The sequence below is a fragment of the Nothobranchius furzeri genome, chromosome 2 (assembly GCF_043380555.1).
Source record: "Nothobranchius furzeri strain GRZ-AD chromosome 2, NfurGRZ-RIMD1, whole genome shotgun sequence".
Taxonomy (NCBI): domain Eukaryota; kingdom Metazoa; phylum Chordata; class Actinopteri; order Cyprinodontiformes; family Nothobranchiidae; genus Nothobranchius; species Nothobranchius furzeri.
This window is the reverse complement of record NC_091742.1, coordinates 74,515,007-74,531,293: the sequence shown is the minus strand read 5'-3', so window position 1 is coordinate 74,531,293 and position 16,287 is coordinate 74,515,007. Positions and strand designations below refer to the sequence as shown.

The following is a 16,287-nucleotide window of genomic DNA, read 5'->3' as shown; positions in this document are numbered from 1 at the left end:
TTTGACTTTGTTGTATTTTTGTGTGTCCCTTTTCTCTCTCTCTCTCTCTCTCTCTCTCTCTCTCCCTCTCTCCCTCTCTCTCTCTCTCTCTCTCTCTCTCTCTCTGCTGATCTAGGAGTGGATTATTGTACATCTTTTATTGTTTATTTCTGTAAACTTTCCCCCCACCACCTCTTCCTTTCCTCTCCCCCTTTCTCTTTCATAACCGTCTCCATTTTTGCTGGGATTTAAAACAACCGAAAGTAATTCTAATCAAGTTTCGATAACAGGCGGGGCATTACAGCTGAAGCTATGAAGCTCCACCAGAGAGTAAAAATGTGAGGCTTGTCTTCAGCATTCAGACATCAATTCTGATGCTTTACAGCTGGACAGGACATGAAAAAAATAAAAAGAAATCGTGTCAGTGTGACGTTGGGAAACAGGATTACACAAACCTTGATGTTAACATAATACTATTAAAATAGTATATAAAGTGTCATGTTGTAAAATAGAAATGAGAATGTGCTGGGTTGCAATGGACTGTAAAACCGACTTGCTGTGTTGTTTATTAAAGAGGAAGTGAGTTGTGGTTAACTAGTGTCTAGTAAAGGTGAGTTTTTTACTGGGAAGTGTAACTGAATAAATGAGGAACACAGAGTTCACTAAACAACCCAGAGTCAAAATTGATCAACCTCTTCAATTAAACATTTGTCATTTAAACATTTTTCTGAGTTCCTTTAAACTCTTCTTTGTGTAAAGACGTTCTTAAACCAGCTTTGGGTTTCTCTAGTTTCGTTAGGAATGTCAAGTTGCGTTTTTCTGTCTAGCGTGTAGGTACAGGAAACAGAAGTTCCAGATACGTACAACAGCGCAACCCCAATGGCATTAAGACATTAAGCTGCTATGAAAAACTCATTTTATGCATGTTTTTCTGCATGTGTGTGCAACATGTGCACATATGCAAAGCAGTGTCATGCATGCATTTGTGCAGCAGTGTATTTTGCAAGCACGCACAATTGTGTCTTGAAACCTCAACCTGCCAAATCTTAACTTCCTGTCGCGTTGAATGAGAGCATGCTAGAAAACCACACTCAGGTCATGTGACTTGATGTGTTGAGTTTGTGCAGCACATTTCAGGTCCTCTAGCATGTGTATCTGTTTGTCACAATGATCCTCAAGAAACTCTTCCAATAAAAGACTCATAGTAACAAAAAAAGAGGAAGAGGAAGAGGAAGAACAGAGAAGTGATGGACTCGACAGAAGAGAACTTCTGTTCAGCCGCAGAGGTGAACGGTGGTGAGTTCAGCGCTGAGTTTTCTTTGTTAGGTGCTGCAAATTGACAGATAACACAGAGAACTTCTTTAAAATAAGAGAAGTGAGTGATGTTTTTATTGACAGATGTTATAGTGAAACGTATACTTTATTTGTAATTTAGACCGTCGCTGACAACATTTCTTTGCTTTGTGTCATCCAGCGTTTGCCGCACGATGTACTGAGGAAGTACTTCTTCCTTTCTTCACAGATGAGAGTCTGCAGGCCGCCATGGACTTCCGACTCGCTCCCACCTCCCCCAGCTCTGCTCCTGCTCTCCCAGAACTTAGAGTGATCCTTCTGGGCAGGAAAGGAGCTGGCAAGAGTGCTGCTGGGAACACGATACTGGGAGGTGCAGGAGGGTTTGAGAGCGGTAAGCCCACAGAGGAGTGTGTGAAAAGGAAAGCCGAAGTTGTGGGGAGAAAAGTCACGGTTGTGGACACACCTGGATGGGAGTGGTACTACCCGCTGAACAGCACCCCTAACTGGGTCAGGAGGGAAACGTTAAGGAGCGTGACCCTTTGCCCTCCTGGCCCTCATGCTGTGCTGCTGGTTGTTCGATCCTGTGCTTCCATCACAGATTTCTACATCCAGGAGATTGAGGAGCACCTGGAACCTCTGGAAAAAGACGTGTGGGGACATACCTTGGTACTGTTCACCAGAGGGGATGAACTGGGTCTGGGAACGATGGAGCAGAGGATCCTCACTAGTGGATCAGGGCTCCAAAGGCTCCTCCAGAAGTGTGGCAACAGATACCATGTTGTTAATAACTACAACAAAGGAGATGAGGCACAAGTTAAAGAGCTGATACGGAAGCTGGAGGTGATGGTGGACGGACAGAAGGACAAGAAGACTCATCTGGAGTTGGACCATACTGTTCTGTTGGGTCTGGAGGCAGAAGGGAAGAGGAGAGCGAGGGAGAGGAGGAAGAAACAAAGGCAGATGGAGGCGCAGATGCAGAGAGGAACCATCAAAGCTGCTCTCATGAGTGAGTCCTTCAGGTTCTTTCATTTTGAATTTCTCCTGCGCTTTCAAGTAAATGGAAACGACAGAAAAATAAGTTGAAGGCTTCTGGATTTAAAAAACACCATTTAGTCAATATTCCATCACTGAATGAAACTAATGATATTTAAATAATATTTGACAACCTTGAATTAAAAAATTTGTAGTTGTTGAATTATTTTTTGACATTTACACCCCAAAATAAAACTTAATTCATCACAACAGCTCCAAAACTATGAGTTCTGACTAAATAACACTTGAATCAAATCAGGAAAGATATTAAAAATCTAATTTATCTTCATCAGCAGGCCATGTGAGATGACTCTCTTGAAATAAAAATTAAAAAATCTAATTATAAGGTGAAAATGAGCTTGTGATTAAGGAGAAGCTGCAACGCTTTTACTGCTAATTTGCGGCAACAAAAATAACAATATCAACTTAAGGTGCCAGTTCCCTGGAAACGATTTAATTAGAGGGTTTGTCAAGACATAAACCAAAACTAATAATTAATACAAGTGCTTAGCAGCTCCTGGAGAACCCAATGAAGGCTGAGGAAATAATTCAGCAGTTAGTCAGGTGTGTCTGAACAGGAACATACTGAAAACATGCCACCACAGCAGCTCACTGTTAGCACTATAAAGCTATGTGTGTGCATGCAATGCATGAGGCGTGGCCTTCAGCTCCCCCCAGAAGGGGAGAGTGAGTGGTGGCAGGACTTATAGCCGTTCAAATGTCAAAATATTTTCCTATTCGCTTTGTTGATGTCACTCTACTGACCACAGCTTTAAAGGTGTGGATCACTCATTTAAGTAATACATTTGCATGGGTCTTTAGGAATGAATGCCTTAAGTTGTACCTTGGGTATAATAAGCCCTGCACCTGTTTCAGGGTGTAGACAACTGACAGATCAGAAGAGAGCTTCAGACAGCAGGATCTGGCATCTTACTTCCTGATATTTGGACTTCTCACCTCTGATTGGCTAACAGAAACACAACTCTACCATTGACTCTGTTTGCTCTGCAACTTTGATGTTTTATCTCTACAAATAACATAAGCCTGGAGGAGTTCTGCTGTGTGGTGGAGTTGCTAATCATAGAGATTCACCCATAGGCATTGGAAACATGATGTCAAAAGGGGGCATGTCCCCCCCACTTTTTAAAATGATACATTTGGCCAAGGGGGTGTCCCAGTAGCGGTTATAGGCACGGGCAGACAGGGCAGTTGCCCGGGGCGGCATTTTTTCATGACACAAAAGGGGCGCACAAGCGCGGAGTAAAAAAAAAAAAAAAAAAAAAAGGAGATCTGCGCCGCACCGAGGTTTTCTATTATTTGTCATATGACAGTGTCTGGATTGGAAACAGCAAGTTGGCGCCCCCTGCAGCTGCAGGCGCTCCTGCTGACTGAGAATGTTCACGCGCACCGTGTGTGTATGAAGAACAGGAAGGGGAAGGGTGCGGCGGAGGAATTCATCTCTGCGTCTTTCCCAAATGAAATGAGCGTGTAGGGGCTGAACTGTATTAACATGGCTAAAGTCAATCACATCTTAACGTTCTTCCATATTTCATTCATAATATCATAAACACAGGCCTATCATTCTTTCAGGTTTTTCTGAATTGTGTGAAATGACCGAATAAAAAAAGGAAAAACAAAACGATTTTGTGGTCACCCCCCCATCAAGGTCAAATAGTTTAGTCCTGACTAAAGGAAACTTACTGAGTCAGGAGCCAAACAGAAGAGATGAACATAAAAAGGCTAAAACCACCAGGTGCCCCATTCAGGGGGAAAAAAAAGAAAAAAGAGGAGAAAGATAAAGGTATGTAGCTCTCATGATGCATGTTTTCAATTTTTTGAACCAGTTAACTGGGATTTTAACAGTTAAATGCGGTCAACTAATTGCTAACAGAGCTAATAGGGCTGAAATATTTAAACGAATATTCAAATGGTTCGAAAAAAGTCCTTGAATCGTTTTTTACTGATTCAAACTAGGATTTGTTAAATGCTCACTGCAGCCCGTGGCCTGCCTGAACAACAACAAACACATGTTGATCATGTTCACATAATAATAAATAAAACAACTCTACAAGCAGAAGAAAACTCCCCAGTCACCACTAACTATCCTGTTTATTTATTGCAGATGGCTGCACTGATTATTTTTTACATGATTTGTTCTGTAAAAGTTGGCATTTTTGGTAATCTACAGTTTTTTTATGTCAGTTTAAATTACAATTTCAGAGGCAATTCTAAAATATTATGGGTCATGATAAAGATCTATTGGAGATCTACCCCGACTTTTGGACTGCTCTGCCAGTCACTGTGGCTCAAGCTGAGAGGAGCTTTTCAAAACTTGATCAAGTCATACCTGAGGTCACCTATGTTTCAGGGGCGGCTCACTAACCTGGCTCTGATTAGTATCAATCACTCAGTAGGGGAGCAGATTTCATATGATGACATTATTGATGACTTTGCATCAAGGTTAGGTTTTAATTTTAGTTTGTGTTTTCTATTCTAAGTGCAATGCTGTAGTGATTATCTTTAGTTTGTTATGTGTGAAATATTTTTGCTATTTAGAATATTTATTATCTATTATGTTCATATATTCTTAATATTTAGTTATTGTTTGTTTTTGTATATTTGATTCTATATATTTTGATACAGTATATAATGTATATTGCTTTACATTCTGACAACTTCATAGTAATTAATGTAAATATGTGCAGCTTAGAAAAATGAATGTTCAATAGTCGTTCTAATAAAACATGCCTGTTTGTAGAAAACATGCGTGTGTTCGTGCAGGTGGGGTGGTGGGGGGGGGGGGGGGCGGTTGGTCGGGGGGGGGGGGGGGGGGGGGGGGCTTGCTCAAAGGGAGCCTCGCCCGGGGAGTAATTCGATGTAGAACCGCCACTGGGGTGTCCCTTTGGCTGACTGATTAGTGCATATGACTCTCACCCGGAGTCTGGGTATCAAATCCCACCCGGGCCCTCGCTTCTCCACCTTGCCACAATGTAATGATGATATTTTTGGGAAATGCAAAAATACACAAATACAAGATATTCAGCACACTGTAGAGAATAGCAATTTTTGTGTGTGTGTGAAATCCTAACACTTTTAGGAGGAAATACTTAAGGGGGGAAAACTGCTTTCAGTTGGATGGAACAGAAAAGTCGTAGAAAGGTTTACATCAAGGTAATACTTCACTAACTGAAAATGGCATAGAGGCAACATTGAATTTAAGCTGAGTTACCATTCTGGAAGATACAACATCTGCATAAATGGACACTAGCTAGTGCCCATTCTAACGCCAAAAACTAGAGATTAATCCAAAAAGGCAAAAATGGCTCTGCAGTGCACTTACAGAGACACTGTAGACAAATATACTGTTGGTGTAAAAAATACTGAGGAATGTGGTTTGTTTCCTTCTCTCATGTCAGGTGAAGGACCCCAGGGCTCTGAACTCGATGCACACCAGTCGTTCTTCAAGGCTCCTCGGCGGCTACCTGAAGTCCGACTGGTTCTCCTGGGTGAGCGTGAAACTGGAAAGAGCTCTGCAGGGAACATCATCCTTGGAGAAAAAGGCTTCTTCCACGCTGGAGCAGTGACAGAGGAGTGCATTCGTCAGCAAGCGGAGGTGGCCATGAGACTGGTGACTGTGGTGGACACACCAGGATGGGAGGCAGGAGTGGCTGGAGCAACACCAGAACGGGTGAAAAGGGAGATCATGTGCAGCGTGGCATTGTGCCCACCTGGGCCTCATGCCCTGCTGCTAACTCTGAGGGTTGACACCCTGGTGAGGGCCGGACATGTGAAGGAACATCTGGAGCTTCTGGGAGAGGGCGTGTGGAGACACACCATCTTACTCTTCACCCATGGTGATCAGCTGCGAGAGGGCGTGGGCATCCAGCAGCTTATCCAGAGTGGAGGCAGGGATCTGCAGGGGCTGCTGGAGAAGTGCAGGGGGAGGTACCATGTGATCGGCAGTGGAGATGGAGGAGGAAGAGGCAGTGAAGCCTCTGCAACGGTGACAGAGCTGTTGGAGAAAGTTGAAAAGATGGCGACGATGAACAGGTGTGAAGCTTTCTCCGGTCTGGTTCAAGAAGTCAGGGATCTGAGTCGGCAGAGGAACGAAAAGTTCAACCAGCGCATGAAGGAGATTGGAGACAAGATGTCTCGTCAGGAGACGGAGCTGAAGAAAATGAGGGAGAGAGAGGTGAAGAGCATCAGGTGGTTCTTTGATCGAAAGAAGAAAGTGAAGTCACCTGGGAAAACTGATGTTCAAAGAGATGAGGAGGAAGATGAGGACAGGAGGGTGGGTGAAATGAGGAATGACATGGGTGACCTGGAGGAGAGGATGAGGTGGCTGACCGAGGACAGAGAGAGGGAAGTTCAGGATCTGAATTTAGAAAACGAGAGAATTCGGATCACACTAAAGCAGAGTCAACAAGAGATGCACGACGTGGAGCTGAAGGTGGAGCGAAAAGAGAGAGAGATCGAGGAGCTGAAAGAGAGAACAGAAGAACAGCAGCTGAAGCTTCTGGATCTGGAACGTTCCTGTGTGGAATTTGAACATGAGAAGAGACAGAGGGAGGATTTTATAAAAACACAAACACAAGAGTGGACGAAGGAACTGGTGAGGAGGGAGGAAAGGATAGATCTGCTCAGGAACGAGAAAGAAACTCTAAATGCAGAAATGGAACAAGTTAAAAGACTCTATGAAGAGATGGTTGTTAGAAAAGAAGCAGATAAAAACAAGGAGATGGAGGAACGGGAAGGAAAACTAAAGAGAGACATGCTGGAAAAAGAGAAACAACAGGAAGAAATGCTAAAGAAAGAAAAGCTGGAGGCTCTCAGAAGCATAAAAGAACTGAAACTGAAACATGAGAAAGAAATGCAGGAGAAAGAAGGAGAGATCAAAGACATTAAGCTGCAGCATCAAGAAGAGATGGTCAGAAAAACATCTGAGATAGAAACAATCAGGCAGACAATGAAAGCTCAGCAGGAAGAAGCTGAAAAGGTGTTCAAAAGAAATGCAGATGAGATTGAACGGATCAGGCTAAAGCATGAGCAGGAAGTAAAGGACATGCAGCAGAAACAACAGAAACAGACAGAAGAATTAAAAGAGGAGTTTGCAAGAGAAAAAAATGAGCAGATGCGAACAAAAAGGAGAGAACTTGATGATCTGAAACAAAAATATTTATGTGAAATAGAAGCTATGGTGGTGAAAAATGAAAAAGACACAGAGAGGATTCAGCTAAATCACAGAAAAGAGCTCGGACGACAGAACCAAGAGAAAGAAAAGGCAATGGAGGCTTTAAAAGCAAAACATCAGGAGGAAATAGAGAAAAATATGGAGACTATCAAAGTTCAGAAGCTAGAAACGGACATGAAGTTAAAAGAAAATTCTGAACATTTAAAACAGATGAAACTAAAGCATGAGGAGGAAGTAAAGAACCTGCAGCGAGAACACCAAAAACAGATAGATGAAGAAACAGAGAAGTTTTTAAAAGAGAAAAATGAACAAATGCAAGCAAAAAAGATAGAAATGGGAGAACTCGAGCAGACGTATCTGAATCTAATCCAGGAAAAAATGCTTGAAAGTGAAAAACACAAAACAACAATTCATCTTAATCACCAAAAAGACAGAGAGGAGCTGAATCACGAGAAAGAAAAGACGACGGAGGCCTTAAAGCTGAAACATCAGGAAGAGATAGAAAGAAAAATGAATGACATGACAAAAACAATGGAGGCTCTTAAAGCTGGCCACAAGCAGGAAGTTGGTAGCATCGTCAAACAGAAGGAAGAAGACATCAAAAAAGTCCGACAGGAATACACCGACCGAGTGAAACACTTAGAGAGAGAAAGAGAAGCGCTGAAACAGGATCTGGCCCGAGAACTCCAACAACAACACCAGGAAGGACAACGACAGATGAGAGAGTTACAACAAAAACTCACCGCTCAAATGGAAGAGATGAAAACAAGCATGACGCGAGAAAAGGTGGAACTAAAACGTCAGTTTAAGGAAGAAATAGAACACAGGGAAAGAGAGAGAGAAGGAGACAAGAAGGAGATGAAGGAAAGGATAGAGGGAAAGGAGAAACTGATGGAGGAGATGAAGGAAACAATGCGGCAAAAGGAAGAAGACGAGAAACGTCTGATAGATGAGCTTAAAGCAAAAGAGCAACAGCTGATAGAAAAGCAAAGAGAGATAGAGGACATGAGATTAAAAATGAAAGGAAAGATGGAGGAGTTACAGGAAAAGGAAGAACGGGAACTCGTTTTTCTGGACTATAAAAAAGACACGGAGAAAAAACTGCAGGAAAAAGAAAGAAATATGGAAGAAATGAAAGAACAACTTGAAGGACTGGAGCAAGAGCTGCTGCAGACGAGAAAGGAAAAGGAGAGAATCGACTTCAACCACAAAGAGCAGATGCTGCTAAGTCTAGAAAAACACAGTCGCACCATAGAGACGTTAAAGCACCACATAAAGGACGTGGAAGCGGTGCTGCAGAGGAAAGAAGAGGAGCGAGGGATGATTATTCTCAGCCAAAAGAAAGAAGCAGAGCGGCGACTGCAAGACATGGAGCGGAAGATGGATGAGATGAGGCGACAGCTGCTGAAGGACTTGGAGGAAAAGGAAACGGAGATCGAAAGTGTTAGACAGCAGGCCGGCGCCGCGGAGGTGAGATGGAGAGAGGAGCTGAGGAAAAAAGAGGAAAAGGAAACAACTGAAATTAATAAACTTTTAGAAACTATTGAAAAGAAAACCAAAGAATTACAGAAAGCACAACGTCTTCTCAGTCAGAGAGACAGAGAGGTCGAGGAGACTAAAACGCTGAGTGCAAACTTCCTAAAAGACATCGAGGAGCTCAGGGAACGCAACGGAAAGCAACATGTGACTATTGTTGAGCTGCAGCAGCGCCATTTAGAGCAGGAGAGGAAAACCGAGGCGGCGATGAAGGAAAAGCTTCAGCAGAAAGAGGAAGAGCTTGAGCGTCTGCAGATAAACGACGAAGAGAACGAGAAGGAGATCGTCCATCTGAGGCTGACCATCGAGCAAACTAAGTCTGAGCTGAAGGAGCTCACGGAGAAAATGGAAAAGGAGACGACGAGCATGATTCAGGGATATGAGAAGGAGCTGGAACGGAAAAACGAGACCATCAAGACAATCGCAAAGGAGAAAGACAATCGTATTCATCGACTGGAGGAAGAACGTCGAACCGTTGCAGAAAAGTACAAAGAAAGTCAAAAGATGGTCGAGGAGCTGAGAGAGCGAGACGAGAAGATGAGAAGTAGGGCTGAAGAGACACAGGAGAGTGAGGACAAAGTGAGAAAATATCTACAGGAATGTGAAGAAAGAGTAAAAAGTCTCGAAGTTGTCATCAAAGAGCAAGATTTAGAATTAAAAACGCTTAAGGAGGTCAAAGAGAAACTTCTAACGGAGGTAGAAGGTTTCAAAGTTAAAGAGAAACAACACATCGAGCAGATGATCGAGGATGAAGAAACTCTAAGCAGAAAGGAAGAAGAGTTGAGTAAACGTAGAGACAACCTTGATGCCAAAGAGAAAGAACTTGTTGAAATTGAGATGAAGCTGGAGAGTAAGGAACGGGAGATACAGAAACTACAAACAACTCTAGAGGTGAGGCTGAAAGAGCACGAGGAAGAAAAGGATAAGCAAGAGCGAGATTTGACTCAGAGAAAGCTGAGCATTGAGAAGAAAGAGAAGGAGCTGGACGCCATTTTTGGAGTTCTGGAAGGCAAACAGAAAGAACTGAGCTGTCATGGTGAAGATCTGCAGAAGAAGGTGAAAGGCCTGAAGCACCAAGGCAGGGAGCTGAAGGACCGAGAGTGCCACTTGAAGAACGAAGAGCAGGAGTTGCTCAGCCTGAAGTCGGAGCTGCTGATGCAGAACGAGCACGTTAGCTGCACAACGCAGGAGTTGGACAAGATGCGGAGACGCTTGGTTTTTCTCAAAGAGGAACTCCTCACCAAAGAGAAGAAACTCAAGGAGTCTATCAAAAAAATGAACAAATGGGAGCTGAATCTGAAGGAGCGAGAGGAAGAGTTAGACAAAAGGGAGCAGAGGCCTGGTGCTTGTGGAACAACTGAGGTCCATCCTTCAGCAGCTGTGGAAGACGGCGTGGCTGTGATGTACCAAGAGGTCAGTGAGAGGGCGGAAACAGGAAACAGATCAGAACGAGAAGACAATGACGATCGGGAGATGAAAACAGGATTATCAGCTGCAGAGGGCATCAACTGTCACCTCAAAGAAACACCTGAGCCCGAAGAAAACCTGGAGACAAGAGCAGAGATCAGCAAGTTCAGGTGGACGTCTCCGAGCCCTGCGTCATCCAATAACAAAGACATGAAGTTGGGAGTAATTATGTTGGGGGAGACCTGGTCTTCTCGCTCACCAGCTGGCATCACCATTTTAGGTGCAGAAGCGTCCAAAACCAACAGATCCAGCTTCAGAACATGGGAAGGTCAGATAGCTGGTAGGCGTCTCTCTGTGGTGGAACCTCTGGGTCTGAGGTGGCGAGACGGACCCGATCTAGCCAACATGTCACAGCAGAAGAACATTCTAGACAGCTTCTCCTGGTGCCGCCCAGGCCCTCAGGTCGTCCTGCTGCTCATCCCCGTCTTCCTGACCTGCACGCAGAAGTACAGGAGAGCTGCGGAGGAGCACGTGGGTTTGCTCGGGGAAGACGTTTGGCGGCGCACGCTGGTGCTGTTCACATGGGGGGATACTTTAGGAGAGAGCGCAGAGCAGCACATCCTAAGGAACGGGGAACTGGCGCGGCTTGTAGAGAGATGCGGGGGAAGGTATCATGTGATGACGAGCAAAAAGGACAACGCAGTCATCGAAGGACTGTTTGAGAAGATGGAAGACATTGTTACTCTGAAAGGCCGATGAGACACAGGACCTGTTTTTTATTTGTTTAGTTGAAGGTGTTTTAACTAATCCAACACATGTATGAACGTTCTTCAGACAGTAAGTGTTGCTGGTGTGAAATAAGTGGAAACTAGCATTTTGGTGTCATATCAGGCATTAAGTTGCTGATAAACATTGTGCACCTTTTCATGTGAAATCTTAAATGTGAGGTACGGCAGCTTCTTGTAAGGTTGCAGGTTCAACCTGAGCATTTCTTACCTCATGTTTCCTGCAAGGCTTTTTTTAAAAAAAAGGTTCTTATGTCAATAAAACAATCTGACTAGGTAAAATATCAGTGTATGGTTTACTTCAGGACATGAGGTAGAAGATTTTACATCTACATGTTCTGCCCTTATTAATGAACAGGTAGGCAACCCCCTCTGAGGGGCAATAGCTACAATTTAACATCTAGCACATTTTTCTTTTTGCATCACATTTGTGCATTCAGTGCTCACTGTTTTCTGGTCTTTATGGTTTTTTCATTTTATTTTTTTAAGGGTCAGAGTCTCCATCAACTCCATCATCCTGTTGGCAAAAGGCCCTAAATCTGGCTTCTTTATCCAAAATGTGATCAGAACCAGATTGATTCATGCCAGTCTGAACCGTAAAAACCGTTTTTGTCAAGTTCGACCAGGCAGGGGTGTGTCCAGGGAATGTTCTGGGGAAACACCACCCTTGGAGTCTGATTGGCCGCCCCAGGGTTCCACCCTACTGAGTTCTATTTAAATTGACTTTAAACTGTTCATGAAAGGCTTGGGGTTGAATCATTTTGTGCTCCTTCACCATAAAAAGATTAAATTAAAAAAAAACGACAATAATACACATACCTCTGCTTTGACAAGTAAAGTAAAATAAAAATAGATATTGTTAAAAAACATAATAATAGGTGCAGCCCAAGGGATAAACAGGTGCACTACTTGGGCCACTCCATTGTACACTAGACTGTGATGGTTGTTGCTTTTTTATAATGTGGGCAACTGTACAAAATTACAGATCTCAGTAAAATAAAAAACGTCAGATTTGAGAATGAAGACCTGCAACGTGAATGTTCCATGTTATTGTCTCTTCATCTCTCGTCCATCCACATTTTTCTGCAAAGAAAAAATAATCTGTACATCCATTGTTAACGCTTTGTTTCATTAACAAACAAAGTGGGACTGGACAGTACAATCAGCCTGGATTTAATAAACTGACTAGGACGTTAGGACTTCACTTAATATTTTGAATTTAGATTATGTGAGGTTTTTTTTTTGTTAGTGAGGATTGCCCTGTGCTTCATACTTGCATGATTCTTTAAAGGTTTTCAGGGGTGTCGACACAAATATCTAACAGAAATTGTGTTTAAAATGTGATTAAATCACGTTATATTTGCTCTTTATAAAGGACAAGGTTTATGTGTAAATGTATTAACAGAGGGGTTAACAAAACATCAGAAAGTAAAAATATGTATATAAATACATTTCAACTTATTAAGTGAAAAATTAACTCACCGTATAACATGATATAACTCAAAATTGCACTTAATTACTCATAACATTAACATCTTGCTTGTTGCACGATTCATAATAGCCCATAATTTATTTATTAGTGAAAAACCCTGACAGGTTGTTCAGTAAGACCTTATTTGACCTGAAACCATGACGCGGTTCACAGTTTAGCCACTAGATGGCGACATTGCGCCAGCCCTGAGCTGAACTTCCGATATGAAAGCTGCTTGAAAGTCACAAATCAGTAGAAGAAGGATGGTGGTGAAAGCATAATGAAGCCAGTCAAACACGTTTCAGCCGAGTGTTGCTGTTTTTTGTGTGTAATGGTTACAAAGAAAAGCACACAAAGGCTGACTAGCAGAGCCTTGCTTCGTCTTGACTCGAGGCATTTTAAGGAGAAAACTGTCTCGCAATTACAGCCCCAGGGGGCCCGCCGCCTGCTGAGAAGGACCCCTGCTTTGACAAGTAAATTATGACTCTTGATGAGAGGAGCACGCCTCTTCTCAAAAATGCCATCCCTGACAGCCTGGAGAAAGCGGGTGGATACACATACAACAACTTCCATCATCATCATCGGCAGAGCCACATACAACATCCAAAAACACTCGTGTGCAATCATCAGTCTAATAATTATGGAGTGTGAGTGCCGCTCTGAATCCAACATGGCAGTGGTGTTTTAGTTTGTATTTGGTCTCCCTATTGGGGCCTGCCTTTAGAGACTAGATGAGAGGCTGTCCTGTCAAAATGGATCTTGAGCTTCTTTGATCGTCATTTTACGGCCTTTCTCAAAAGCATCAGAAGAAAAATGAAGAAAAAACGTCACAAAATTGCAGCTGATGTAGACGTAATTTCCATGCACTTAGCATAACGTTTTCACGTCCCAGACTCAAAATCAGACGCTGTAACTTTTAATCTTCTGCTTCATCTTATAAAATTTAAAATGTGACACAAAGTGACTGAAGACGTATAGCATGTGGTGACCTTTATATGTTATGGTTCAGCTTAAGTGGTCAACATGAAATATGTGTGACCTTTAAACACCCTCTTAACACAGTATTACATGTTAGAACTGCATAACGTGTTAAAATGACATGTCAGCACTCGAGCATCACCATTTTCACGATTCCCAGTCAAAAGGTTATGTTTACCTGCCTTGTGTGCAGATAACAGCCAAAAATATTGGACAATTGTCATTTTTTGATTCTGTTAACTGAAGAAACAGATTTATTTTTTTCTGCAGCTAACCAGGCAATAGGAGTGGAAGAAAATGTTCTGCATGCATATGAACCTCAGAGCCACCGATAGTATTTCAAAAAGTGAATGAGAACTTTAAATGAGACAAATTATATAATAGTCTTACAGTCTGTAAAAGACACGTTTTTAAAGTTATTTACATAAAATCCCTCTTACTTCAAGCAATCTCAACAGTTTTATTCTTGACATTTTCAGTAACTTCCAGAATGAGTCGTTTCGGGCCTCTGTCACAGTAAGAAAACAAGCTGGAGCTGACCACACCCACCCATTCCCCACTCAGGCTGCTATCAGCTAAGAAGCTCTGATAATCAGGAGGGACTCAGAGTAGAGCTGCTGCTCCTCCAGCCTAGAGAGATGAAAGGGGCTTTGATGCAAACATCCCCATTTATGATGTCACAAAAGGGGGCTTTTGAAACAGATCGTTTTAGGCATGTTATCCTTAAACCAAACACTGAAAGAAAACAGATGGGCAAGGTGTTTTTCATGTTTGTGCTTATAGAGGCAGTAGAAACCAACATGACAACACAAAATAATTCAAAATGGAGTTTTGCATATTATGTCCTTTTTAATATGTTTCAAAAATTTGAGTATATTCGAAGTAAAATTAGGCTGAAATCTGCAAAGAATTCCTTTTAAAAAAACATTTCAATGCCTCTCTTAAACATGATTATTCTATGTCATAAACAGCTATTTCTATCTTCAGGATAAGAAAAGTCCCAAAAATCATGGAATTTTGTGTCATTCCATTAAGAAGTGTTCAAAAGGCCAAAATCTCCTCCATATTCGTAGGTTTCTAGCAGAAACTTTGCTTCACATTGACATTCTGATGCAGAACGGTGCAAACAGTGGTTGATGAAACCACTCTCTGGCACTCATTTTGGTTTTATCTGGCATTAGTTCAGATTAAGGCGACACTGTAACCCTAATTTGTCTTTATTTGGAACCTTTTAAGGTTCTGATTGAGGCGCTTTGTGGTAATATGAACAGAGCCACATTTACATGCACCACAATAGACGGCAACTGCCCAGTCAATCACGTCTACACAAGCTGCACAACCAAATTACTGTGCTGTTTTAAAACAGAAGTTAATGGCTGGGCTGATTTCTATTAAGGTCTGTGTGCACTCTCATTTGAATAATGGCCTTCCCTGCAATGTTTTATTTTTTTTTTAGTTCTTTTCAGCACTTGACCCAGGAAGGGAATAAATGTGATTCCGTTTAAACGCCTCCATTAATATTCAAGTGGTTTTTAGTACTCCGGGTTTAATTTGGACTCAGCGTAATTAGCATGGCATGGCTTGGTAGTGTTGGTTAATGATAAATCATATTTTGTGACAGTGCATTTGGTGGCAGAAAAACAGGATCATCACAAGCACAACACATACACACACACACACACACACACACACACACACACACACACACACACACACACACACACACACACACACACACACACACACACAGCCTCTGTAATAACAGAGGAATGCACCAAAAGACATTTTATTGAGTGGTGCTCAAGGTTCATAAGTGGGAAACAATGGTTTTAATCAAATATGTCTTACCTTGAAATATTCTGTTTAATTGTCTTCCTGAATAGTTGACTTGACTTTTTTTTAACTTCTTTTGGGCTTGTAATAAAAAAGAATAATTAATAATCTTGAATAAGCCTAAAAATGTCAGTTTCTTGTTTTTTGTCAGCAGTTTAAGCTGTTGCTATTAAATTAATGTGTAATCAGTGGTTGGCATTGTCTTTAAATACATCTAATTCCATCCAATCAATCTTCTTTTTGATATTAAATTACCCATTGACTGGACATAGAGAATTTCCTCATTGTGGTGGATAATTTTTCAAGAGACATTGAAATCGCTCCTCTCACAATCACGACAAGCAGAAATGTAATCGGCAAGCTCAAGCACATGTTTGTGAGATGGGGAATTCCACTGGAGCTGATCAGTGACAACGGCACACAGTTCACATCTGCCGAGTTCCAGGATTTTAAGAAGAAATATGGATTCACCCATACAACACCCAGTCCCCACTATCCACAGGGCAATGGAGCTGCTGAGAGAGTTGTTCAGACAGCCAAACGCATTCTCAAGCAGCCAGACCCCTGCCTAGCCTTAATGAGCTATTGCTCAATGCCGATCGTAGCGACTGGAGCGAGCCCTGCTCAACTTATGACTGGTTGACAAATTCCAACTACAATTCCGGCTTTAGAGGACTACGGCCTCAGTTGGTCAGTTGGGACTGTGCCTATCAGAAAGACAATGCGGCCAAAGAAGCATACAAGTATTTCTACAACCGAAGGCATTCAGCTAGTCCTCTTCC

General features: G+C 42.3%; 1 protein-coding gene across 2 annotated transcripts; it reads left to right on the top strand.

The window, feature by feature from the left end:
- Nucleotides 1-216: 216 nt before the first annotated feature.
- si:dkey-185m8.2 (trichohyalin) lies at nt 217-16,034 on the top strand. 2 transcript variants are annotated; one of them, XM_015946451.3, is made up of 3 exons: nt 217-1,275; nt 1,502-2,278; nt 5,721-16,034. In XM_015946451.3, exons 1-3 carry the CDS (start codon nt 1,227-1,229, stop codon nt 11,195-11,197), a joined length of 6,303 nt encoding a protein of 2,100 aa, XP_015801937.3. In that variant the 5' UTR covers nt 217-1,226; the 3' UTR covers nt 11,198-16,034. The 2 variants fall into 2 exon arrangements, with proteins under 2 accessions (XP_015801937.3, XP_015801936.3); XM_015946450.3 differs by having other exon boundaries at nt 1,454-2,278.
- Nucleotides 16,035-16,287: the final 253 nt, after the last annotated feature.

Coding starts and splice junctions, on each gene's coding strand:
- si:dkey-185m8.2 (XM_015946450.3), top strand. CDS start 1,227: ATGGACTCGACAGAAGAGAACTTCTGTTCAGCCGCAGAGGTGAACGGT. Junction 1,276..1,453: donor AGCCGCAGAGGTGAACGGTG/GTGAGTTCAGCG, acceptor TGTGTCATCCAG/CGTTTGCCGCACGATGTACT. Junction 2,279..5,720: donor CATCAAAGCTGCTCTCATGA/GTGAGTCCTTCA, acceptor CTCTCATGTCAG/GTGAAGGACCCCAGGGCTCT.